We start from the raw sequence: 24,086 nt of genomic DNA, 5'->3' as shown, positions 1-24,086 counted from the left end.
GAAAGCAAGATAAGTCGTGTAAATTATACCAACTCAATAAGAAGATAAATCAGCAAGAAGCAGAGATATACGGTCTGGACGGATAGCTAAGCATGCACTATTATCATATTTCTTCGGTTTATCGATAAGCCAATTGCAGACACCAACTACTAAGCGAACAGGTATGAATATTCGAATCCGTGCTCGTCAAGGTTGTCTTACCATCCATCATCTATCTAGCGGGCGACTTCAAGGTACACCGTGTCCCGTTTTTATAACACACCTTGCTTTTTCTTGCTGCGCGTTTTCATGGTACTCTCTTAGCAGTGGCTCCAACCAACTCCACCAAGAACACATCCGAGTAGCCTGAGGTTGCAAAATTCGCCTTTCCTAAATGCTGCTTCCAACACGGTACACTACGCAGTGCTCGGTTGCTCGATGACGACGACCGCGACGACTTGCTGCTAATAAGCGACAACGACCCCCACCATCATCGTGTGGTGGTTCCACATCGCACAGGGTCGCACACAGCAGCATAGCAAAAGGTGATTTACACTACACCATTGTGTAGGGGCCAATACTCACACCGCTAGTTGATGCAATTTTCGTGTGATTCAACAAAACCTATCGCACCATGTCGTTTGGCGAAGGGCAATGAAGACGGTTGGAAATATGCCTTTGTATTTGCGTTATACGCGTTCGTCGAGCCATTCTGATAAGAGCAGGCCGGAACGGGTCGAAAATTACGATAGCGGACAGTCTCCACCATCATAGAACAAACAATCGGCAGATTGCCCTGACTCATCTAATGTGCTGGGTGGTGGGCAGAAACCCATCCCTAATTCTGGAGGAACGTAACTACCATAGCGCCCACATTCGTTAGGTAAATTGCGATGCTTCTTTTAGCAAATCAGGGCAGTGAAAACTCAGTACAGTACAGTTATCTGGTGCGTGTGCAGAGGGGAGAACACACCAATCGAATTACGAACACCCCCAACTAGCTTGCCATAACACACTTCCCGGTCTGGTCGCGAGAAAACTTTTGCGTAGTTACGTACATTACTACCACCGCTGCGGCTGTTATTGCCGTTGGTTAGGGTTCGTTCCATGTACCCCATATATTGGCGCATCCGTTATCCATAAACTCCGAGAGCTCCATTCATTGACTTACGTGTGTTTTGTCTTCACGCTGCTCTCATGTGCCCGTTTGCACAGTGCACCCCCTTTCTGAAACAGCTGGCCAACCACTGTTGTAACTCACGCGCTCTCCCACTACCAAGCTTCTTGATGCTCTATCGCGCACTTGATCTATTTCTTTGTGTGATCCACTTTGCTGCTCGTACTGCTGAAGTTTGTTTCGTGCATCATAATCTTTTGGGGATTTTTCTTTGGTTTTCTAAAAACTCACTCTCACGACACACACACAGCAAACACGCCTGCAGCCAAGCAACAGCCAAGATTCCTCGGGACACTTCTCGTATCTATGTAGCGAATCACATTTCCTACGCGAAACAGCGGACGATTTTTTTGTATGAGGAAAAATCGATGATGTCGACGTCTCGCAGGCAGCACATAAACAAGGTCCCGCACGTTTGACAGCTCACAGAACATTCAGAACGTGCCACTTTCGTGGAAAACGAAAGAAATGCAGTACAATCCACCGCCTGCTAACCTTTTTGGGACATATGAGGTCAAACGTCTTGGGTTTACGAAACTCGCACTCGCGGGTCCACGCATTCGTTTCTGCTCGTTCGCTCAATTGCCTTTGTTGACCTCCAGTGCGTGTGTATTGCTATTTACGTTTTTTTTTGTTCGCTCGTTTCCCATTTGACACAATCCGTCAAAAGGCTCCGCTCGAAGTGACGTTTGCCAAACAAACCCTGCTGTCAAGGTGACACTGCATTTCAATCCCACTGTGGCACATTGCCAGGACAGCTCTGTAGGGGTGAAAGTGGGAGGAAGCCTCCCAAATGTCATCGGGTGCAGAAAAAAGGATAATGCGAGGGTTGAAAACAGAACACTGAAACACTCGCTAGCAAAGCATTCCCACACGGTAATCTAATAGACGGTGGAAAGATTGCAGAAACCGATTCAGATAATGGTGAAGCTCACCTAGGGCACGGTTGAATAAGGAGTGTGCCTGTGATTGTGTGTTGTGTGGTGGCCTGCATCCGATTGACACGGATTCCGCAGTGAAGGAGGGCACACGCGAGTCGATTATGAAACTAGGTCCCGGAGGTCCTGTAGACGTGCGAGCAGCGTGAACAGACGGCGGCAGACGGGTGGTTCGTAGAATCGCAACGGGAAAGCTCTGGCTATCTTCGAGTGGTGGGAACGACGTCGACGGTGGTGGCGGTGGTGGCTCGCACTGCCTCGGATCGGTCAGATGGGCATGAACAAGACGCTGCTGGTGTTTATTGTGGCCAGCGGGTTTTTGCTATTTATCTACGCCAACAGTAGCGTCTTCAATCGACACCTGGTGCAGAAGGATACGCCAGAACGGTTGGCAGCGGCTGCAGCCCTGGTACATAGTAATCATCTGCACCAGCATAAGCCCCGTGAGGGACAACACCGAAACGGTACTGGAAACGAAGATGGCCCCAGTGACCCTTCGACAAGCAAGCTGAAACGAGTAAAGTATGTTTCGAAGGGCAGAAACGATACCGAGTACAATATCTTCCTCATCTACACAAAGGAAAGCCAAAATCTGATTCTGCACAGTCAGTTGGAACTATTTCTTCGCAGTCTGCTCAAATATAGCACGATCGAGCTTCACCTGCACATTATCACAGACGAGCAGAGCGAACGGTCAGCGGAAGAGCTGATCAAGCAGCAGATCGAACGTTTTCATCGAACCGCATTCTACACGCTGTACGATGTTCGAGACTGTGCGGAGAAGATTAGCGACATCGTGCATGGTATGATGCCACTGTTCAACTACCGATCCGGGAGTTACTACAGTGATGCCTTATTTCTGCTGTCCCTTGGCTTGCATCGCATCGTCGATCGGAACATGCGCCAAGCGATTTTGATAGACTGTGACGTTGTGTTCCGAGCATCCGTCAAGGAGCTGTTTGATCAGTTCGAGTTATTCGCACCAGACCAGTTGTTTGGATTGGCCCCGGAGTTGACGCCCGTCTATCGGCATGTCCTTTCTCGGTACCGGATGAACAATCCACAAACCATCTTCGGTAGTCCGTACTATCTGGACAAGCAGGCCTCTCCAACGGACGTTCTGTCACCGTCTACTAATGATGCATTGCGCGGCAAGAAAATACCTGCAGCAGGTGAGAAGCGCAGGCATGGATATCCGGGGTTGAATTCAGGTGTCGTTATGCTGCACCTTGATCGCATTCGACGGTCGCGCCTATACGAGGAAATCATCAAGGAGTCCACCGTGAAAAACATGGCAGAGAAATATTCCTTCCAGGGTCATCTGGGCGATCAGGACTTTTACACGCTGATGGGGTTCGAGTTTCCCGGGCTGATTTACCGTTTGGATTGCGTGTGGAACCGTCAGCTATGTACGTGGTGGCGGGAACACGGATACAGCGACATCTTCGATAGCTATTTCCACTGTGAAGGCGCAGTTAAGATCTATCATGGCAATTGTAACACTCGGGCGCCCGAATAGGCGGCAATGCGTCATCAAAGATGATCTGTTCCTTCTCTCTATGTCTCTCTACATTTCTCTTCGAATCCTCCAACTGTATGTGTTTGTACATTCCAGTACCCAGTGTCCATACGTTCTTCGACATTCCATACTAGCGTTTCGTTGGCCATAGAATCTAGGGAGTAAAGTTTGTTGTAGGAGGATTTGTAAAGATCTCAACGCGAAACGACGTCTCTCTCTCTATGCTTAATTCGTCGATAACGCAACGTACGACGCTCGGTCGTATTCTAGGCTAGGTGATTTCTTGTTTGTCTTAGACTATTCCGCTAGAACAAGCTCTTCCAAATCGCCTCCATCGACCGTACAACGATAAATGGAGTGATGTTGGAGGTTAGGTTTTTAAGCAAAAAAACTACAAGTTTCCCAACTTCCCCCGTCCGTGCAATATTTATTTCGTTGTGTGCATATGTGATTTGGGTTAAAACAGTTTTCTATGTTACGAAAAAAGATTTTAATTTGTTAATCACAATTTTAGAGTTTAATTTTAGCGCGCCTAGTGCATTTGTTAGCTGCCAGTGTAAATGTGTTTAATCGCCGGAGAATTGAGCAAAATGGTTTTAACTATTGAAAACCTAGCATTTTTTGTGAGTTAGTGAACGAACGAACAAGAATCAAATTAGGTTAGGTCGTACAAAAGATTTGAAGAAGCTTCAACTAAACTAACAAAAAACACTGGACTCTCTTCATACCGTTTATCATACCGGAAACGCGACAGCCAGATAAAATAGGAAAACGGGACAGCCCACGAAATCCATTTTACATGGCCTATTCAGCTGGACATTATAATCCAGCGTTTGGGTCACGGATACTTCCTGCGAATTGATCGATTTAAGGAGACAAAAGCGAATAATAAAAAACAAACAATTTTCCCTTTTTGATATCATCGTTTATTCGATCGAACACAACATTCACCAGGGGGGATAACTTATAATGGTGTTTCTGTTTCATAAAGCGACACGGAGGAGTATTACTGGATTTCCAAACTAGGAAATGACTATTGGTAAATTGGAAAATTAGTGCAAAAGAAAAGCATTACATTTAGCATGTGATGAAACGGTTCAGTTTACAGAAAGAAGAAAACAAACAGAAAAATTACTACCAACACAACGATGACGGTATAGAAAATCTTCCGGATGGAATATTTGCGATCGAGCGCCAACAAATTCTGTCGCACGGAACTTCGGATATCAGTCTCGGTCTGCATGGTTGTGATTCGCCGTCCTTGCGTGCCCATGGGTGCGATGGTTTGTCGTCCAGCTCGGTAGCGAGATGATACACCTTCATAAGTGTCACGTGGAGCGTAAGCGGACCGCATAGAAGAGCCAGATCCTTCGAACACTGTTCGTCTACTGGGTGAGTCCAGCGCGATCCCAACAGATGCTTCAGCAGCTTCAGCACGTAGACGGGCAAGACGTTTAGTAAATTCGCTCAAATACGGAGATTCCGTAGTATCAATTTTTTTTGCCGTATCATCACGCAACGCACTGGACATATTGCTCCGCATGGACGGAGATGCAAACAACGATGGCTTCGTGAAAGTACGTTCGGTACTCGTGTATAACGGTGCTGTTGGTTCCTCGAAGGTTGTTTTTTCTTTGTCCATCTTCTGATCCGTCATGGTACCGGTGGTAAGTGTACGGTGCACCTCAGTCGTTTGTCTGTACGCTGCATTACCGGCCCATGGTTTTGGTTGTTGCGGAGGTGGCATCGATACCATCTCACTAGCATCTTCTTCATCATCGTCCAACACGATGACATCCTCCTCTTCCATAGGTCTTCCCATCTCCGGTACATCTACCTCCATCTCTTCCGCGATCGCTTCCGATGGCTTCGCTGGCACCGCCATCTGATGAATGTAGGACGTTGTCAGCATATCAGCCCGGGACAATGAAGGGCTTGCGGATTTGCGACTCCGCTGAGTAAGCTGGGTCAGGGGAATCATATCATCATCGGAATCCTCCAGTATAGCCGGTACCTTCGGCGCAGTTTGAGACGAGGGTGGCGCAGAAACATTTTTATCGTTCACCGGAGTAACTCTTCCTGATCGACGTTTCGATGCTGCAGCTGACTCCGATGGCAATGCTTGCGAGACCTTCGGTATCGGTTGCGATGATGAAACCGGTTTCGGCTGCCTCGTTGACGCTACCGTACCAATCGTTGCCCGTCTGCTAGTCAGTTCCTTTTTGCTCAATGCCGATCCTTTTTTCGGCGCTGCGTTCTGACTGCTGGCCGGTTCGCTATCTTCGTCGGAAGAATACTTGGTAAGGCTTATCGTTTCACGACGTTTGCCATTAGTGGAGATGTGGTTTCGCAGCTTTTTGATCAACACCTTGCGCGTCGTAGTAGTCACCGGCATATTAGCCAGCCCAAATTCAAGCAATTTCAGCCGCAGCTGATCGTTCGACATGTCATCGAAATTGTCCGCCATCGTACGGGTTCAAAACACAGCAGAAAACGAACTAATAAATACGTTTGCTACAAATTCTGTACAATGATTGAGAAAACAAACACTCGCGTTATGCCGCTCCTGTTTACAATCAAAGCGTTGTAGTGAAAACCCGTTTATCCGGGATGATGCGAGCTACGCCAAAGCACGGTTATTTGAAATTTGAATAGTCCGGATAATCCGTTCCGTTCAAGATGCATCAGCTTACTGTTTATACCATGTAGTTCAGATTGACATCGTCGTTCTTTGCGGAATCGGCGGATGTATGTTTTAAACTCTAGTTAAAAATATTCAGAACATCGTCCCTTTTTTTACGCAAACATATATTCCAGGTCTGATTCGTTGCCCTTTACAGCTACGACTGTCTTAAAGCTATCAATAGTTATGTATCGTCTTTGAAGTACATTTCACACAACCAAAGAACACAGGTCGTGACGAGCAGCAGATTCTGGGCGTGCAAATTTAACGAGTAACTACCAGTAAAGTCTGCAAACCAGCCAAGTATTTGTCCGAGACTCATCACCAGCATGCCTTTCGTTACCATATTAAAGCCAAGCGCGTTCGGGAGCATTTTTTCGATTCGTCGCTCGCTGCAATATTCCGCTACGGTTAGGTTCTGATTCACGATCGTGATTGAGCGAAAGATACCGTAAAAAGCTGACGTGATCATAAGCGGTATCAAAGAGCGCATCTCGGCCATGACGGATCGAGCTACTACCAGACAGATACCCGCTATCAGGAAGGTGGTCCGATGCGAAAACTGCATTTTGTCCACAAACGCAGGAACAGTTATCCTCGTTATAAGATCAGTCGTGGAAAGGACGGACATGCAGTTGGCCGCTTCAAGCATGGTTAGATTGGCGGATTTCTAGCAGAAAAATAATGAAACAATCTATATTAGCAATTCACTGGATGGATTTAGCAAACTCTTCGTCTAATATACCTGCAGAAAGTAAGGGAAAAATAAGGAAAAACTTGTTGACGCTGTATATGCAAGCCCTAGACCAACGATCAAGTTCAAAAACGACACTTGCTTGAGGATAGCAAAATCCATCAGGGCAGCTAACTTCGCCCAGCCACAGGAAGGTTTTGTACAAGAAGATGCATTGGACGGTTGCGTTGATTTATCTACGGCTAGCAGTGGTTGCCTTTCCCGATCATCTTCCGCCACACTTTCCTTCATGTGCCATTCTACCGGTTGGAGCAAGCAGGCACCTACCACCTGCAATACACAGCCATACAGTTACTCCATCACAGCGTATGAAAAACCATGCATAATCTCACCCCATTAAATGCTAGCCCACCGATGATGAGAGTTGTGTCCCTAAAATTAAAGTTTCTTAGAAGGTATTGCACTAGCAATGGCATCAAAATCTGACCGACTCCTGTGCCTGCTAGAGCAAAGCCCACCGCACGGCCCTTCCGATTGCGAAAGAAAGAATTGAGAGCGACGAATGTGGACGACTGTATCAACCCAAGGCCAAAGCCAAAGGTCACACTGTATGAAAGCACAATCTGCCACAGTTTGGTACTGTACGAGCATAAAGTTAGCGCACTGCCCGTTAGAACACTCCCCAAAATGGCGGCCTTTCTTGGTTTAAATTTCTTGATGATGGGGCCGGTGATTAGGCCGGAAAAGTTGAGCGAAATATTGCATACGTTCATCACCAGCGCGGCTCCAAAGGCGTGCTCTCCCAGGCTTGCGAGGTAATCGGCAAACATGAGACCGAATACCGACACTAAGGATTGGTTGAACACCTGTGAATGGTAAAAATAAGCCAAACGTTCAGTTGCAGAAATACAGAGCGTTAACTATGTCCTGTGCATACATTCACTAGTGCACAACCGGCCACAACAACCCATCCATAGCCTCCATCTGGAGGAACTCGTGAGGCTCGCATAACACACGTGCTTTATTTATGTGTCGATATAACTTAAACTACTGAAAGACGCTTGAAGTTGGCGTTGTATTTGAACACTTCACGCAGCACCACTGCCATGTCCGGTTCTAGGGACTTGATCTTGCACACTGAATCATGTCTCGCCTGGATCCAATGCTTACATTGCCGGTGGTATGGACATAGGGAGGGATTTTATCGTAGCTTTCCGCAAACATACGCCCGAATCTCCGGTACGATATCTAACTCCGCGCGCCACCATCGTGCGAGATAAAGATAGCCGTCCCCAGCCAAACACTATCTGCATGTGTGCACCGTGTGAATTATCAGCCATCTCGGAGTGATGCTGCCGCGGGGTGACAAACGAATGCCAAAAACTGGGGGAAAACGTGCGCGACTCGCTCTGGAGGATCACGCACGGCCGGGGGTTGTTTTGGTTTATTCTGTATAAAAGCCTAAAAAAGCTGGCATGCAATTGCAAAAAATGACATGACACGGATGCTGGTAGGCAGCAGTTAGATAAGCAAAATGCATACATACTTCCGTTCGTTGAACTCTCTATAGTGAATGTTTTCTTTTTTTACCATGTTCAGCGTGTTCTACTCCTGTTGATCCGCCGTTGAAGTCTTTTGCTACACCCACCGGCAGATAAATCGATACGTCAACTACATCACAATAAACTTACTTCTGATTTTTGTGCCGATGGGGACGGCCTGGGAAATACCTTTCCGTCCTAATGAATCGGTCAAACATGAAATTCCTGCACAATGCCACCTCGATATTATTGTTCTAGAATGCCAAAGATCCATTATCTAATGATGCAATAGACGATTATTGTAAGGAGTTTGGTTTATCAACGATTTGCGATTGCTGCAGGTATGCAATGGGTATGTGTTGCAATTGTGTTGTAATGGGTTCATTTGGGACATTTTGTGAATAAACGAAGCTGAACGAGCCAATGCTCTAAAAGCTCGAAGAGTACTTCGTAATAGACCCTGTATACAACTTGTGGCACAAAGTAACCAGTTTGGACGTCACGTTTGACAACAAACGAATTTCACTCAATTTCGGAACTGTCAAATTGTCATTGCTTGTTCTAAAATACCGCTTGCAAAATGTCTATCGTAATGATCCAGCCTGGTCTCTTTCCCATTTTGTGAAATGGAGATGGCATCTCATCAACAAAACAGACGAAAGCAAGAAAGTGCAAAAATGTTAATTTTTTAACTATATATTCGTGTGATAGGAAGAAAAGCGATTCAACTTGATGGAGATAAAACGGTTCTTTGGCATAAACATGGTGAAAGAACTGCTGGAAAAGTTCTACCCAATCATATAACCACGAAACATTGCGTATCATGTGGCATCATCTTACCGTGGAAGGCGACGCGCTGATTGTTTTCGATGCCCTGATTGCAAAGAAATTGTTTTATTGAGGACTAAATCACAGCTTTCTATTGTGCGTGGAGAAGAAGACAACAGGGACAGTGACGGTGTGTATTTGAGCAATCAGTTTGTCCATCATAAACTGGCGGCGTGTAAAACCGCGTCTAGAAAGCTGGAACATTCCATGCTGTTCCAGCCCTGACTCTCCCACCCATCCGGAGACTGGTAGCATTGCAGGTTTGCACTCGTCGTTCTCGGCAACGACGGAAGGCAATCGTGACCTACAGGACAGAAAGTAATATCCGGAAACAACACGAAGCGGTAAAGGAGCAATCGGATCTAAACCATGAAAAGGATGGTGACGACATACGCTAGACATGATGATTCGCAGCAATATGTAGTTATTGCTCGTTTGTAAGCAATACATACGCTGGATATCGCATACCACACGGTGTTTAAATTAACATGTTGATGCCGACGGTCTCTGTCGTGGAGGTGCCGTACATATCTGTCTTGCGTGAAGTCTGCGAGATTCGCAATACGAGTGTGTTGCACAAAGCATAGGTGCCCGGAAGAGGTGGGCACAGTTTGGCGTGAAATTTCGTGCGTGTGCGCGGGTGTTTCCGCGTATGAGTGTGTGTGAGTGAGGAATTTAATAAGCCACTTGAGTCATTTTCGTCCCCTACCACCACCGTTTGGGTTTCGCGCGTGTGTTTCTTGGTGTGAGTGATATTTTTTTGCTTCTTCTGATTCTGGCACGGTTGATTTGCAACTCCCGTGGTCAACGATTGTCAGTGCTACTACTGGCAGGGGGAGATTTGACCCAGCGCGCACCTCGAGTAAATGTTTTCATATTTCACGTAACACAACGGATGACGGGCTATGCGAGGTCATGGTGTCACCAATCGCATGATTGTAAACGTGCCAGCCGTATGTTTTGTACGCTATCCTCCATCAGAAGGGACTGACCGGAAAGCCAAGACACCGTACTGTTGCTGATACGTCCCACAGGGTGAGCATAGCAGGCGGAAAACGAGCGTTCTTGAGTGTGCGTGCGTGTGCTCGAAGTGTGTAGCAAAGGAGCATGGAGAAACATAATACGCTGGATGTCGCGTCGTCGACCCGGGTCACCACGGGCGGTGGAGCAAGCAGCAAACTAAAGCGAGCATTTTCAATGCCGCGCAATCCATTTCAAGGTTCGCGAGGAAGTCACCAAACAGTTAAAGCGGTTGGCAATGGCAATGGTATTTCTGCAGGCGAGAAGGATGACGAATCACGTTGTGATTCGAGGTTGCCTAGCAGCAATCAGAAAAAACCGACGGCAACTACCGAAGGAGGCGCTGGAACTGGTACCAATGGTAGCGGAAGTGAGAAAAAGATCTTCCGCCGATTATCAGTGAAAAAATTTATCAATCGCATTGCACAACAGATGACTTATGTCAATCGCTCGGTGGTAAGTAACGAAACACGAGCCCAGTTCCTTTTATTTTTTTGACCTTACCGGGATTCTGCTGGGCGATTGGATGACGGGTACCGAACCATCTCTCTTCTCCTATTGAAAAAATGTCTCCAGCGTATCACAACCGGACATGAGCGCAGCCCATAAGGGTGGTATGCTTCCCCTATAGATCCAACAAGGGAACGAACCGTGAACAGCAGAGTGTGTTCGTCCGCTTGTTCACTGGTTCGCTGAAAAATAATTGACCTTCTTCTCCACTGATTGCTCTCAATCATTCAATCATGCAGAAGGGAGGTGGTTCACGTGCGCCGTTCATCTTGCCAACCCACACTCCCACTAATCCTCCCCCCTCTTTATGGTCACATATAGTGGCAACTTTCGATCGCGCGGTGTTGATGAAACAGTTCACTCCATCCCCATGTGTCTGATGACCACGCACCAACACACACGAACTAAAAATGCTTCAATTTCTAGGGTAATCATAAATTCGACAAGGTACAATCGTCACAACCGTCCACGCTCAATGGATCGACAAGGACAGGCAGTGGTGGTACGGCAGCTGGCGGTAATGGATCGGCGGGAAATTTCGTGTGGCCACCAGATACCGTGCCGGGTGTGATAGGATTGCGGAACCACGGTAATACTTGCTTCATGAACGCCGTCTTGCAGTGTCTCAGTCACACGGACATACTGGCTCAGTATTTCGTTTTGGATCTTTACAAGGTAAGCTAGCGACAGAAGCGACCGCGTGTCACAACGTATTCACAGTACATAAATGACCGTTCACCATCCGTAGGCCGATTTAAAACGACGTAACAAAATTAATGCCAAAAAATTCGGTACTAAGGGCGAACTAACGGAGCAGCTGGCTTTGGTGCTAAAGTCATTGTGGACGTGCAAAGATGCTCCGGACTATAGCTCGAATTTCAAGGTAAGAAATTGCATTGCTATCAAGGCATTTTGTTTCTACTATACTCTACTATCAATCCTCCGAAAAAAAAAGCCACTCATTCATCGGCAATCGTTCAAATGGTTCGTCTGGTAAAATTTGGTGCAACCGTTTGGAAGTAGATCAAATTCGATGGTTCATCGGTTGGAGTGTCCATTTGTCCAGTTTAGTGCTAGCCACAGTCACGTTTTAACCAGAATGTTTACACCTTCCAGGCTGTGGTCGATCGCTACGGAAGTCAATTCAGAAGTTCTACGCAGCATGACGCACAGGAGTTCCTATTCTGGCTGCTGGACAAGGTGCACGAAGATTTGAACACGGCAACGAAGCGGAAGTACAAAGCTATTAAAGTAAGGACACTTCCCACCCTGCTATATGCGAACGTATTCTTTAATTTATATTTATTTTTTCTTTTCCATGGGCTCGTGCTGTAGAACAACGGTCGTTCCGATGAAGTGATCGCCGCGGAAACGCTAGCAAACTATGTGCGCTGTAACAATTCGTTCGTACAGGCCGTTTTCCAGGCCCAATTTCGCTCTTCGCTGTCCTGTCCGACGTGCGGCAAGCAGAGTAATACGTTCGATCCGTTCTACTGTCTGTCGGTGCCACTCCCACAGCTGTCTCAACAGCCTGTGCTAGTTAAGGTCATCTATTCCTCACAGCAACCGAAACAGGTTAAGCTGGGCTTGGGCATACCGCACGGTTCGCCCGTGCTGGCATTACGTGAGCAGTTGCATGCGGACACGGGTATAGCGCTCGATCGGATGATACTAACCGAAATCTGTGAGTCTGGTTTTAGTCGCGTGTTTTGTGATTCCCATCTGATGTCCTCCGTGCGTGAAAATGATCCTCTTTACTGTATCGAATGTCCAACTGCTAGCGCTGGACAGGAAACAACCAGCGGAACAAAAATTGTGCTCTGTCTGTGCAACGGAAAACGAGACTTTGGTGGACACGTGAAGCGCTTCGGTACCCCGTTCTGTTTGATGGTCAACCGGGACGTTTCGTACAGCGAGCTGCAGAAGCTGCTGTTGAAAGAGATGTCTAGCATTTTGCGTTCGGAGGTATTCACGTTTGCGACACCGGCTCAGAATCTGTTCCGCATGCGCTTGCAAGACCCATCCTGCGATGCGGACACCTACCTGGAGGCAACGGTGGAGCATCCACTATTTACGGAAATGATCGATCTGGCTCTTTCAGTGTTACCGACGGATGCGGGTCCAGCGCACGTAAAGCTGCTGTTGGAGTGGACAGAACCGGAACGATTTTTCAACGACATGGGAGATCCGTTCGTGGAGCACGAAAGTGTAAGCCAGATGAAGGAGAAAATTCCGGCGAGTTCGGCGCTAACACTCGAGCAGTGCTTCGAACATTACACCAAGGCGGAAACGCTCGGTCAAGATAATGCGTGGAAGTGTCCACACTGTCAGGAGTATTTGCCGGTGGTGAAAACGCTCGGTCTATGGTCGCTCCCTGACATAATGGTGATACATCTTAAGCGTTTCCGGCAACAGCAACTCCGTGCCAGTACGCAGGCAGCCAAGCTGACAAACCTGGTGAAATTTCCGCTGCACGGTTTTGATATGACACCTCACTTGGCGCGTGATCCCGCTGCCCGCCAGCAATCGTCGCACCCGTCGCAAACATCCAATAGCGCCTCCACCCAAAACCAACAACATCATTCGCTGGAGCGACAGCAAAGTACGGGGTATGCCGATACGGATAATTGGAGCCCGTGGCGCAAAATTATGCGCAGTGCCCATTCCACACAAACACATTCCATGCTAGTGGGAGGAGGTTGTGGAGGAGGAACCGGTCGACGTCAGCTTGCAATGGATAACCGGTACGATCTGTACGCGGTGTGCTATCACCAAGGTGACACACTGGAGACGGGTCACTATACTGCCGCCTGCAAGAATCCATACGATGGCCAGTGGTATCGTTTCGATGACCAGCGTGTCTCCCAAGTGCCGAACGATCGCATCGACGAAGAGATTATCAACAACGAGGCTTACCTATTGTTTTACCAAAGACGAAAGCTTCCATCGGACGGGTCGGGCGAGTGTTCCGGCAGCTCTAGCTCCAGTTCCGGTGATCATTGGGTCTCGAAAATCATTGTCCCACCGCCAACAAACGGATCATCCACTGCAACGTTAGAGCGAAACAAAGCACAACCAACAGCTGTGGTGATAACCAAACCACCGTCGACAGCGGTATCGACGACAGAGACAACCACAACACCGACTTCCTCGTCCACAACTTCCTCCGGAAACGCATCAGAAACCGCAGCCAGTATTTCCCCCGATACCGAATCTGGAAAATTGCCCGACGAATCATCCAAAGCGAAGGATACTGTGGATGTTATGTCTATATCTTCGACGAACGAAAAAAGTCGCAAGGAGAAGTCCGAAATGGAGGAAGAATTCGTTCGTCCGGATGAAGTTAAAGATTCTCCTGGGAAAACGAAAGAAAAAGCTCAAGCAGAACCAATCGTCAATGTGGTTAAAAGTGATCAACAATCCTCATCACCTTCACTATCATCGCCAGTTGTTGTGCCAACGGAAAAGCAAGAAACCGTCGCTCCCGAAGCCAAAGAATTAAAGAAATGTATCGACGAAGCGACCAAACAATCTTCGGAAACACCGAACGTGAACAAACCATCCAACATTAGCAAGGAAGTGACAGAGCAGTCTTCTAAAAAAGTTCTGCTGGAAGCATATGATCAAGCTTCTAAAACAACCGAAGATGGTGGTGGTCCAGCCAAGGTACAATTCCCAACTCGCGCAGATAAACACGAAAGGGCGATTGATCCAAAGCTGGGTCTAGCGTCGACTGCTACCAATGGAGGTAGTCGCTTTTCGCTCCCATCCTCCCAACAGTTCCAGGATATTTTGTGGCGTGAGAATATGTCCGAATTAATACACCATCGACCGTCGTCCTTTACCGCATACAAGAGCGTGCTCGATGCGGGTGATGCAGTTTCATTGATTCGTGGTGCAAACACGTGCAGTAAGGACACGTTGCTGTTTATCGATCAGCAGAACCATGGACTCGATCGTGCGGTGCTGGACGATGATGATGATCCGGACGATCTGCTTCCTCCGGGTAGCGGAAGTCGCGCTTTGTGGGTATGTAATGTGTATGAGATCGGATGTGAGCGATAATTTTAACAGATGAAATCTTCCTATCCTTCCGTTACAGATTTCCCCGGTTACGCCACATAAATTGATAACCGTGTCACCGAAGAATTAGTTCCGCGTTTAAAAGCCCCAAAAATCGTCAACATTGCAAGAGAAAGTGTTCCCCGGCGCGTGCGTGTGTGTTTTGTTAATCTATTATTATTATTCATATTTTATTATTGCTTGTGTGTTTTGTATGTTTTATTTTGCACCATTTTTTATATGTTATGTCATGTTACGTTAGTGTGTATCTATTCTTTTTACGCTAGCATTTGAGACCCTTTTTGTTCGCGTATAATTTATCGTGCAAAACCATGTGCATCTCCGCGATGCGGTGTGAAGCGGGCGCGCAATATGATTGCCGGAACCGCACATTCCTTTATTACTGTGGAGCCACGAATCCTCGACTTGCGGGACTGCTTTTATTATTGCTTCAGTCTATTAGCATCAATCGCGTGTGGCGAGTCCTAACACGGTTTGGATATCGAAATACGCTCACTCGCGACAGAAGTTTAGAGTGAAATGGTCAATTAAAGGCAGAGTTTGATAAGGATTTAAAAAAAATTGCGTTCGTTTTTTGTGCGTATGTTTGAGTAGCATTGAGCAGTCGAGTATTGAAGTACGTCTCCGCAGATTCATTGAGGATGGATGGGAAGAAAGTGATATTTATTCAAAAATTTCGAATGGAAGGGAGAAGGGCCTAATTGATGCGACTGTAGGTTAGATTCATACTCATTTTCCGAAGAAAAAAGAAACATACATAAGAACAATTGTATTCCTTTTAGGCAAACATCACCTACCAGCGCTTTGAAAGCGTGTTTGTGTGTGAGCTAGATGATAGAACGAAGGCAAACATTACAAATTATATGCAAAAGGAACCATCTTTAGAGAACAACAACGATCTACCAACCTTTCTTCCTCGCACTCCCTCTCCACACTACAAGATGATGTTTCCGAACGTCTTAAATCCCATACCCTCTAACACACATATATTCCGATTAATAATGTTAGCGCTCCCTGACCCGAGCCAGCTATCTCACCAGCCGGGGCTTTGCTAAATTGAAGCAAGCAGAACCATTACTATACTACAACTCTACTACTAATAATACCACTACCACAATTACTGTTGAGCGCGAAGAACGTGGCCGAAGATCACCAACCAACCAGAGGTAGCATCTATTAGTGAAAGTGACGCAAGTACAATTTAATGTTAGTTATATATTATATGAGAAATTTCTCTCCCGTGCAAACATTGAATGGTGGTGTTCGAGGAAATTTTGCCGTACCAGTTCGGTAAGAAGGTGCACGAAAAAAAATGATGCAAAGGCGCGGGGGAAGATTCTCAAAATCCTTTTAAATTATTGATGATAACAGAGAAACGAACGAACGAATATTAGAAAAGAGTTAAAATGTTTCAGAGTTTATTCATCTTGAAAGAAACGTTCCGCTTGATTTTCCATGAAAGGGATTTGCGAAACGAAACTTGCAAATGAGCTTTGACTTGCAGGTTGCAGTTAAACTGGAATATAACGTGCAGTCATTCGTATTTCCATTCATGTATATTTATATCCTAGTACTACCACCATCGAATCGAAAGGCGTATAGTCATCCAGCGTTTTATTGTCTTATTTGCCGTATTACCCGCATTTTATTGTCTGATAAGCATGTTAATAAGATTAATTGTTTGAGTAAATATTATCTAATTGCTTTATGCCTTAATAATTAAACACAAGCATAAAAATTTTTTAACGGACACACATTTAATTGTTTATAGCACTTCCATATACACTTAAAGTTTAAAAACATGTGAGAATTTATTAGTGAAGTCATTTTCTTCTGAGAAATACAAGTTTCACGTAATCACGTTTCATAAACTGTCATTCGAAATGACTTCGCGGTGGAAGCTTGGTGGATGGGCCAATTGCATCAGAAGTAAACACGCTGATGTGTATGGGTGTGATATTGTGCGTGTGTTGCGTGAGTGTGTGATGCAGCAAAACAGCTGAAGCGCTGGAAGATCGTCTTCTCTCCCTACCACGCACCAAACTGTACACAACTGCCCTGAAGCTCGAGCGTGTGGATCGTTTGCTGTTATTTAGCAGAAGAGACCGCACGCGAATTGTGCGTAAAGAGCGGTAGGAAGCAACTGCGCTATGGGTCGCAGCTGTTCTTGGCAGTCATAACTGGTCGCTACACGTCACATGAGCCCGCGTGCGATTGATTAGCATTTGTGTTGTGGTACTGTGTTGTGAAAAAATAGTAAACATTAACGTACTGTGCACGCACTGGCACGCAAAGCAATACGTGCGCGAGGAAGCTTCGTCGATGAACCCGTTTCGTTAGCTTTGAGCGGCATTAAAGGTGCTCCCTCCGAATACAGCCCATCACATCACAGTGACGGGCGTACACAGGGCAGGTGCTGGGAAGGCGTCACGAAAGGCGTTCATTTAATTAAATTAGCGACGGTAAAAGCAATCGGAGCGCCGCTCTGCCAGACTCATCCTCCTAGCGAGCGATTGCCGAACGCGTGTAGTGGCAACAGCATGAACTCGAAGGTAATAATGAACCCCACGGGTAGGTTAGTCGCGCGGCCCTATCGGAGGACACGGCTCGAAACTGATCTCAGTCTGCAATCGCGGATCGGTCGGTCCGGTTGAAGCTTCCGATCGGCAGCAAAGTCGGTATCGCACTAACATGAGTTCGTTTCTGTTTAATCTGCTCCTGAAGCCTGCAGCACCTCCGCCGAACGGGGCAGCAGTCCAGCAGCCCCATGTCCCGTACAACATCGACTGGATATTCCCGAGGCTGAGACGCCCGAATAGATTATGGCACATTGCCAGCACGGGCGTGATCGGGTTGGTGGGATTTTTCTCCAAAATCGTCATCGGTAAGTATGATTCGATTGTGGTTACCCGACGATAGTGCATTCCCGGAGGCTGGACACCGTACCGATAGTTCCCGTAATTCCTTCCGATGAAAAGGACTCTCGCGTGGTTGTGTAGAATGTGCGCGCGCACCACACGCAACGCGTGTAATGTTTCTGTGTGGCTACCAATTATGTAATTGTTGTTGGAACGCTTCGAATGTCCGTCGGCCAAAAACGGTCAATATGTGACGACAGTCAAATGGCAACAATGGACATGAGGTAGCGCCATGCTAAGCGTCTGACCTACTTAAATGAGCGTGTTTAGAGCAACACTCGATCGGCGGAACACCGAACCGAGCGGTTGTGGATGTTGCACAACGGCACCACCGGTTGCCGAAATCCCGAAACCGAAACGAAGATGACGAAGCCACCTTTCGCTTGGAAACGAGAACCATGGTGGGAGCGCAACATTTTCGACCAACGTTAAAGCTACCGACCGTGGTTTATCAATCGCAAGCCGCTCGATCGTCATTGCACCAACTACCGGGGGCTTACTCAGCTCACTTTCCGCACGCGTAGTTCAAGGGAGAAGGTAACACTTCCTCATGCGATTGCGATACGATGTCGGACAATGAGGCAGCAATGAGGTTGGTCTATAGTGTGAACGCATAAAGAAATACATACCGAACGCGCATCAGCGATGGATCGCGGTCTTGCGTCGAATACGTAGTAGCAACACAAAGCGCAAACAGTGCAAAATAGTAAGGCAGTCAGGCGACGCAACGCAGCGAGACGCGTTCAAGGTCGACCGCGTTGCGGGCTGCACTTGTTTCACGCCGTTTTCATTGCCACGCGGCGGTGGTCGTCATCGTTGCGCTCTACTGTGTGGCATTTGCTTCGTTTGCCTTCAATGTGCGGCAGGCGGCGAGATCAGGTTGGCAGGGCGTAAAAAGATCGATTTCTTGCTATGTGAAAACGCTTTTTGCCCTCGGTTTGGGAACTAGCTGTTCTGTTATGTAGTTGTTTAGCCGTCCACACGCGAGCAATCGTCGATGCGAATCACTCTCATCTATCACCCGAGCGCGGTATGTATCTAATTTCACCTTGCGGAATTTTCTTCCCTTGCTCGTTCCGGCTCTAGTTTGGCTCAATAAAGCACGCGTGCATAACATCGATGTTCTGGAGAATGCGCTCGAGAATCGACCACAGGGAAAGTCCTTGCTGACCGTCTCCAACCACCATTCGTGCTTCGACGATCCAGGAATTTGGGGTGAGTGTTAATATACCTATCGAAATCGGTACGAGTACCGCAGAGAGCCCATACAATTTGGAATGTAGTATTAGCGATATTCCTTGCATGAGATTTTCCCGACTTGGAGGTCCGTGGCAGTCGAGTAACATACGCCCTCTTTGTATGCACGGTGGCGATCGGGACGGAATTCTTCCCTGCACCCGTTCGATCGTTTTGACACATGATTGTTTGTTACTACCTCTTTTCGGCCGACCGACTCAACTTTCAACCCTCACGCGCTGGACACACGCGCAGGACTACTCGATAGCCGTAATTACCAACCATATCAATGCCCTGGCAGACGCATCAGTTCATCCATTCCGGCGGCCGCATCGTACCGTGCAGTGAATAATCGATTTTCTTTGTTTCGTTTTCTTTCCCTTTCCAATTGCCGGCTCGGCTTTTGGTTTGTAGGTTTGCTTAAGCTGCGAAACGTCTGCAATAAGAACGTCATCCGATGGTCAATGGCAGCGCATGACATTTGTTTCACCTGCAAGGCACACTCACTGTTCTTCATGTACGGGAAGTGCATACCGGTGGTGCGCGGTGCGGGTGTATATCAACCGGCCGTTGATCTGTGCATCGAAAAGCTAAAACTTGGCCACTGGGTGCATGTGTTCCCGGAGGGGAAGGTCAACATGACCAAAGAAGATCTTAGGTAAGATATCCTTCTGTTGCAAAACGGCAACGAGAATCCTTATAAAAGGTGCCACCTGCACGACGATTGGTACCATGCGCACCGGTATCAAGTTATGTGACACTAACTATTTTCTTTCCCTTTTATGTACGAAAGGTTCAAATGGGGCGTTGGACGAATAATTTACGAATCACCGGAACTGCCCATCATCATTCCGATATGGCACATCGGGATGGACGATGTGCTTCCCAACGAACCGCCATACTACCTCCGGATGGGCAAGAAACTAACATACAACTTCGGTAATCCGATCGACCTAAGCGCTCTTATGGAACGGTTACGCTCGTCGCCGGTAAGCGAAGAGGAAGCGCGAAAGATAATTACGGATCGCATCCAGGACGAGATGATGGTAAGCCAGTATGGTAGACGGGGGGTTCACGTTGCTTCAGTTAACAATGCGAATGCGCTGCGTCTTGGCCGTCTTTTAGGTACTTAAGCAAGAAACAGAACGACTGCACTCGGAGTATGTAAAGAGCTGAGAGCGGAATGGCCGAGCGACGGATGGACCAATAAGCCTCACTGATGGACAGAGCGATCGGCAAGCGTCTTCCAGAGACTCATGACCAAGACCTTACCTGCACCACACCAGTTGTTAGTGTTGCTTTACCTTTATCGACCACTAGCATAATTAGTAGAATAGGCGTTACGATTCAGATTCAGATTTAAAGTGCATTTTAACGTTGCGAACAGGCGAAGCAGCAGTAAGCAGTTGCGTGTAGAATTCATTGGAAACTCTAGTCAAATAGAAACCAGAAGATGCTATAGTAGCGGTCAGAAGAAAGCACGAAGGTGCCACGTGAAGAGAGCGTATGGATCCTGCGGCGATAAGCAAAGATCTCGGAATCAGATAGCCTGGACGGGCGACGCTGACGATGATGATGAGTTGCACGCGTGCTTCGATGGAGAGATCCACGAGCGTGAACCACACGTCCAATATTGAGTATTTTCCATTATTAGTTTTTAGCGGTAGCTTTCGATTAACGCGATAAGATTTTGCAGTTACACGACGATGCCGTAACCGTGACCCTTTTCACAGTTCATCTGCTTGCGAGAAGCGATCTGCATGAGCGACGAGCGATAGCGATCCGTGTTTTTGGACGCTCCTTAACGAATAAATGTTCGTATCGATTCAACTCCAAAAAAACACGATACGTTTTACACCTTAATGCTAAAATCACGCAGATTTATTTGAAAACTCTGTTCCCTTTATAAGAAATGTTCGCTTATAAAACAATCACTAGCATAGCTTTACACAACTAAAACATTTTAATAATTTACCTAAATTATTAATTGAACGCACATCAACCGCTATTCCGTTTTTCGGGAAATGAAAACAAACAAGACGACACAAACAAAAACGCATAAACAGCCACTCGAGCCACTCTTACTTCGCGCACTTGCAAAGAATGATCTTTTCCAGTGCCTGATGAACCGTGGCACGAACGGTGGTTGCATCGGGGCGGGCAGCTGGATCACTAAGCCAACACTTGCTGTACAATGTGCGTATCATCTGTTTTAGCTGTACGCGTTTGTTGTTCGGAATGCTGATGTGATCACAGAAGATGGCGTTAAGGTGCTGTTCGCTCGAATCAGCCTCCGTCCAAAGTGCACCGAGTTGGCTCTTTTTTCTACCCTTGCGCTTAGCCCGATACTCGACCACGATGCCCTGGCGCTTGAGCACATCGTCAACGGCGTCGGATTCGAGACATCCGTTTAAATGGGACCCACCGGTCAGGGATATCGGTGCACGGAGGCTTCCATGCAGACAGCCAATATTGCGCAAGCCGGCCGGCAGATTGGTCATACGACGAGCAAACGCCACGCTGGAAATGCTATCCGGCCGTAAACCTTTCTTGACGACATTGTACGCGATCACCTCGTTGCAGGTTATTTCTTCGTACGGAAAGCGTTCCTCATCCAGCTGCCACATTGTGACGCCGAACGAGTAGATATCGGCCCGCTCGGTGAAACCGCCCATCGTGCAGTGTTGGCCGCGCAACAGCTCGGGTGCCATGTACCGAATCGTGCCACGGTTGACTAGGGTTTCGTTTCGCTGCCACGGATCGAGCATCATCGATGAACCGAAATCGCACAGCTTGCAGAGATACTTTCGGAGCTGCTGACAGGGCGCGCCCGGCGTCGATGCACCAGTGGCGGTCGCATTGACCGTTACGATCACGTTCTGGGGCTTCACATCCAGGTGCACGATGTTGTGTCGATGGCAGAAACACAATCCACTTATAATATCGCACAGAATCCTATGACAACACGACACGACAAAAGCAGGCAAACGTGGGACAGCGCGTCAATTACACATAATGCCACCGACGCTAGCGGGGTTCTGTACTTACAGCAGTTTGTGTTGAACCGCGATTGGATCGTTACGCTGGTGGCCAATCAATTGCTGCAAACAGTATCCATCGAAACGCTCCATCAGCACCAGCCCGTACTGGGCACCGGCCACAATCTTCAGCACCGTTACGATGTTGTCATGCCGCAGGTTCAGTGCGTTGGCTTCGTTCAGCAGAGAATCGTAACGGCACCGGTGGCGATGTGGACGCTTCTCCAGGATTTTCACCGCAACCGGACGACCGCGGTAGGACGCTTTGATAACCACACCGTAGCTGCCGCGGCCCAGAATCGCGTATGAGTCGCGCTTGTTGTGAAAGTCGTCCCGCAGAAAGCGGTCCCGGTTCGGCGTATCGAAGCTGATCTCGATTTTCGGCACATCCAGCTCGGTCGACGTCCTGCTTTGGAAGAGTGCGTTGCCGCACAATGAGAGAAGGTGGGTTCCATCGGCGGCAGTCGCAAGAGCACACTTACATGTTCACTTAATCCATGGACTAGGGAAATTTATGGACCGGGAATATTGCACGCTTTGTTATAATTTTCCATCGATACGGAAAACGATCGCATTGGTGACAGGGAGTGATGTTTTTCATCCGACTACACGTGTTTAGTAACATGACATACTACGCTAAAACAAACGCACACTAATACACATATTAATAAGCACACGAACACACACACACACGTATTATATTCTGTCCAATAGCAACAGATCGTTGCGTAGATGGCTTCTGTCGCCTAGGATCGTTTTGAGCCAAGATTTAGACACCCATCTAGGATGATGAAGGCACAGCGGAACGCCTAGAACGATCGCGCTTGTTCTGCTGTTTTCCACTAGAAAAAAGGACCACGTTTCAAGCGCAGGCCCTTTTCTAATCCTTGTGTACCAGCAGCACCGTTGCGATGATGTAAAAGTGTGGCGTTTCATGGTACAAACGCACATAATCGTCCAGCTTTGGGTCGAGGATGTACTTCATTTTGTAGTGTATTCCCTGCTGCTGCTTCTCCACTATCGTTGCAATGCTGATGATACGGTGTCTGCCAAAGTTTATTGAAAAAACTTACATGAGTCTCTCGCTGAGGACAAACAGAGGACAACACCTACCGTTTAAAGTTCATCGCTTTCAGCCGATCCTTGATCTGCTTGGAAATGTTCTGGCACATCTTGAGGTTTTTTGCCGGATTGTAGACGTAGCGCATTTCCTCCTCGTCCACGTCGAACTGCTTTTCGACAATGCGTTCCATCATTCGCCGGATCTTGTCCGCGTTGAACAGCGGCCGCTGGTACAGTTCCTCCCGTTCCTCGCTGTTAATGTGCTGATTGAGCTCGTCGGTGATATCCTTGAACTTACTCTTCCGTTTTCCCAGGGCCGCCGTCAGCGTCTCGCTGAACAATGAACCGGCTTTGCTTGGAGTGCGCGCCAACGGAGCTTTGGAGCTTCATGACGAGGGGACGAAGATCGGCCAGTCATTACGTAATCGCATCGCAGGAGGGTAAGTGTGCGTGACAGGGTGCGGGTGTTCATACTTACGTGGTGGTGGTACTGGCAATCTTCACTTTCCCCCAAACGGCCATTCTGTGTCTGTGTCTTTGGTAAGTCTATTTTGCCGAATATTCCGCACCGAGCTGCTGGCCGAACAACCGTACCTTCCTCAAACGTAACGATCTATAAACTAACCGTCGAAACCATCCAGCCACCAGCTCTTAGTGGCAAAAACTGCGAGTACAAATTGGGAACAACGTTCTCCGGTGCAGAGAGGTCTTAGTAGTTCTTTTAGAGTAGGTAGGTCACGAGGTTGATGTGAACGCTGTTCGACACCTGCCACCCGCACAACTTTTGCTACTTAGCTATCCCACCGAAAAAGGATATGACCCACTGCAACCGTGGCTGTGTTGCCGGGCGCTGTTTAATA

General features: G+C 47.5%; 7 protein-coding genes across 7 annotated transcripts; 3 read left to right on the top strand and 4 right to left on the bottom strand.

Moving 5' to 3' along the window:
- Nucleotides 1–2,365: 2,365 nt before the first annotated feature.
- On the top strand, nucleotides 2,366–3,613 carry LOC128714724 (xyloside xylosyltransferase 1). Its single transcript, XM_053809605.1, has one exon. The coding sequence runs from the start codon at nucleotides 2,366–2,368 to the stop codon at nucleotides 3,611–3,613; it is 1,248 nt and encodes a 415-aa protein (XP_053665580.1).
- Nucleotides 3,614–4,715: 1,102 nt separating this feature from the next.
- Nucleotides 4,716–6,080, bottom strand: LOC128714316 (otefin-like). Its single transcript, XM_053809192.1, has one exon. The coding sequence runs from the start codon at nucleotides 6,078–6,080 to the stop codon at nucleotides 4,716–4,718; it is 1,365 nt and encodes a 454-aa protein (XP_053665167.1).
- Nucleotides 6,081–6,480: 400 nt separating this feature from the next.
- LOC128713278 (monocarboxylate transporter 12) lies at nucleotides 6,481–7,999 on the bottom strand. Its single transcript, XM_053808136.1, has 4 exons — nucleotides 7,928–7,999; nucleotides 7,383–7,856; nucleotides 7,042–7,320; nucleotides 6,481–6,966 (listed from the first exon to the last, which is right to left on the bottom strand). The coding sequence occupies exons 1-4, from the start codon at nucleotides 7,997–7,999 to the stop codon at nucleotides 6,481–6,483; spliced, it is 1,311 nt and encodes a 436-aa protein (XP_053664111.1).
- A 2,467-nt stretch (nucleotides 8,000–10,466) lies between these two features.
- Nucleotides 10,467–15,042, top strand: LOC128712145 (ubiquitin carboxyl-terminal hydrolase 31). Its single transcript, XM_053807041.1, has 6 exons — nucleotides 10,467–10,835; nucleotides 11,316–11,564; nucleotides 11,638–11,772; nucleotides 12,006–12,140; nucleotides 12,225–14,918; nucleotides 14,992–15,042. The coding sequence occupies exons 1-6, from the start codon at nucleotides 10,467–10,469 to the stop codon at nucleotides 15,040–15,042; spliced, it is 3,633 nt and encodes a 1,210-aa protein (XP_053663016.1).
- A 2,621-nt stretch (nucleotides 15,043–17,663) lies between these two features.
- LOC128715541 (tafazzin) lies at nucleotides 17,664–20,302 on the top strand. The gene is made up of 6 exons (XM_053810448.1): nucleotides 17,664–17,856; nucleotides 18,977–19,105; nucleotides 19,382–19,396; nucleotides 19,541–19,784; nucleotides 19,920–20,172; nucleotides 20,252–20,302. The coding sequence occupies exons 1-6, from the start codon at nucleotides 17,664–17,666 to the stop codon at nucleotides 20,300–20,302; spliced, it is 885 nt and encodes a 294-aa protein (XP_053666423.1).
- Nucleotides 20,303–21,207: 905 nt separating this feature from the next.
- LOC128713277 (proto-oncogene serine/threonine-protein kinase mos-like) lies at nucleotides 21,208–22,718 on the bottom strand. Its single transcript, XM_053808135.1, has 3 exons — nucleotides 22,699–22,718; nucleotides 22,175–22,570; nucleotides 21,208–22,081 (listed from the first exon to the last, which is right to left on the bottom strand). The coding sequence occupies exons 1-3, from the start codon at nucleotides 22,716–22,718 to the stop codon at nucleotides 21,208–21,210; spliced, it is 1,290 nt and encodes a 429-aa protein (XP_053664110.1).
- A 326-nt stretch (nucleotides 22,719–23,044) lies between these two features.
- LOC128715238 (uncharacterized) lies at nucleotides 23,045–23,748 on the bottom strand. Its single transcript, XM_053810119.1, has 3 exons — nucleotides 23,705–23,748; nucleotides 23,278–23,610; nucleotides 23,045–23,210 (listed from the first exon to the last, which is right to left on the bottom strand). The coding sequence occupies exons 1-3, from the start codon at nucleotides 23,746–23,748 to the stop codon at nucleotides 23,045–23,047; spliced, it is 543 nt and encodes a 180-aa protein (XP_053666094.1).
- Between the last annotated feature and the right edge of the window lie 338 nt (nucleotides 23,749–24,086).

Source organism: Anopheles marshallii, chromosome 3, assembly GCF_943734725.1.
Source record: "Anopheles marshallii chromosome 3, idAnoMarsDA_429_01, whole genome shotgun sequence".
Taxonomy (NCBI): Eukaryota; Metazoa; Arthropoda; class Insecta; order Diptera; family Culicidae; genus Anopheles; species Anopheles marshallii.
This window is presented reverse-complemented; position numbering and strand designations above follow the sequence as displayed.

Coding starts and splice junctions, on each gene's coding strand:
- LOC128714724 (XM_053809605.1), top strand. CDS start 2,366: ATGGGCATGAACAAGACGCTGCTGGTGTTTATTGTGGCCAGCGGGTTT.
- LOC128714316 (XM_053809192.1), bottom strand. CDS start 6,080: ATGGCGGACAATTTCGATGACATGTCGAACGATCAGCTGCGGCTGAAA.
- LOC128713278 (XM_053808136.1), bottom strand. CDS start 7,999: ATGCGAGCCTCACGAGTTCCTCCAGATGGAGGCTATGGATGGGTTGTT. Junction 7,321..7,382: donor GTGGGCTAGCATTTAATGGG/GTGAGATTATGC, acceptor TGTGTATTGCAG/GTGGTAGGTGCCTGCTTGCT. Junction 6,967..7,041: donor TTTTCCCTTACTTTCTGCAG/GTATATTAGACG, acceptor TTTTTCTGCTAG/AAATCCGCCAATCTAACCAT.
- LOC128712145 (XM_053807041.1), top strand. CDS start 10,467: ATGGAGAAACATAATACGCTGGATGTCGCGTCGTCGACCCGGGTCACC. Junction 10,836..11,315: donor CTTATGTCAATCGCTCGGTG/GTAAGTAACGAA, acceptor TTCAATTTCTAG/GGTAATCATAAATTCGACAA. Junction 12,141..12,224: donor GGAAGTACAAAGCTATTAAA/GTAAGGACACTT, acceptor CTCGTGCTGTAG/AACAACGGTCGTTCCGATGA.
- LOC128715541 (XM_053810448.1), top strand. CDS start 17,664: ATGAGTTCGTTTCTGTTTAATCTGCTCCTGAAGCCTGCAGCACCTCCG. Junction 17,857..18,976: donor TTTCTCCAAAATCGTCATCG/GTAAGTATGATT, acceptor TTCCGGCTCTAG/TTTGGCTCAATAAAGCACGC. Junction 19,785..19,919: donor ATGACCAAAGAAGATCTTAG/GTAAGATATCCT, acceptor TATGTACGAAAG/GTTCAAATGGGGCGTTGGAC.
- LOC128713277 (XM_053808135.1), bottom strand. CDS start 22,718: ATGGAAAATTATAACAAAGC. Junction 22,571..22,698: donor ATGGAAAATTATAACAAAGC/GTGCAATATTCC, acceptor CTTCCAAAGCAG/GACGTCGACCGAGCTGGATG. Junction 22,082..22,174: donor GCGGTTCAACACAAACTGCT/GTAAGTACAGAA, acceptor GTGTTGTCATAG/GATTCTGTGCGATATTATAA.
- LOC128715238 (XM_053810119.1), bottom strand. CDS start 23,748: ATGGCCGTTTGGGGGAAAGTGAAGATTGCCAGTACCACCACCAC. Junction 23,611..23,704: donor ATTGCCAGTACCACCACCAC/GTAAGTATGAAC, acceptor CTCGTCATGAAG/CTCCAAAGCTCCGTTGGCGC. Junction 23,211..23,277: donor AAAGCGATGAACTTTAAACG/GTAGGTGTTGTC, acceptor AAACTTTGGCAG/ACACCGTATCATCAGCATTG.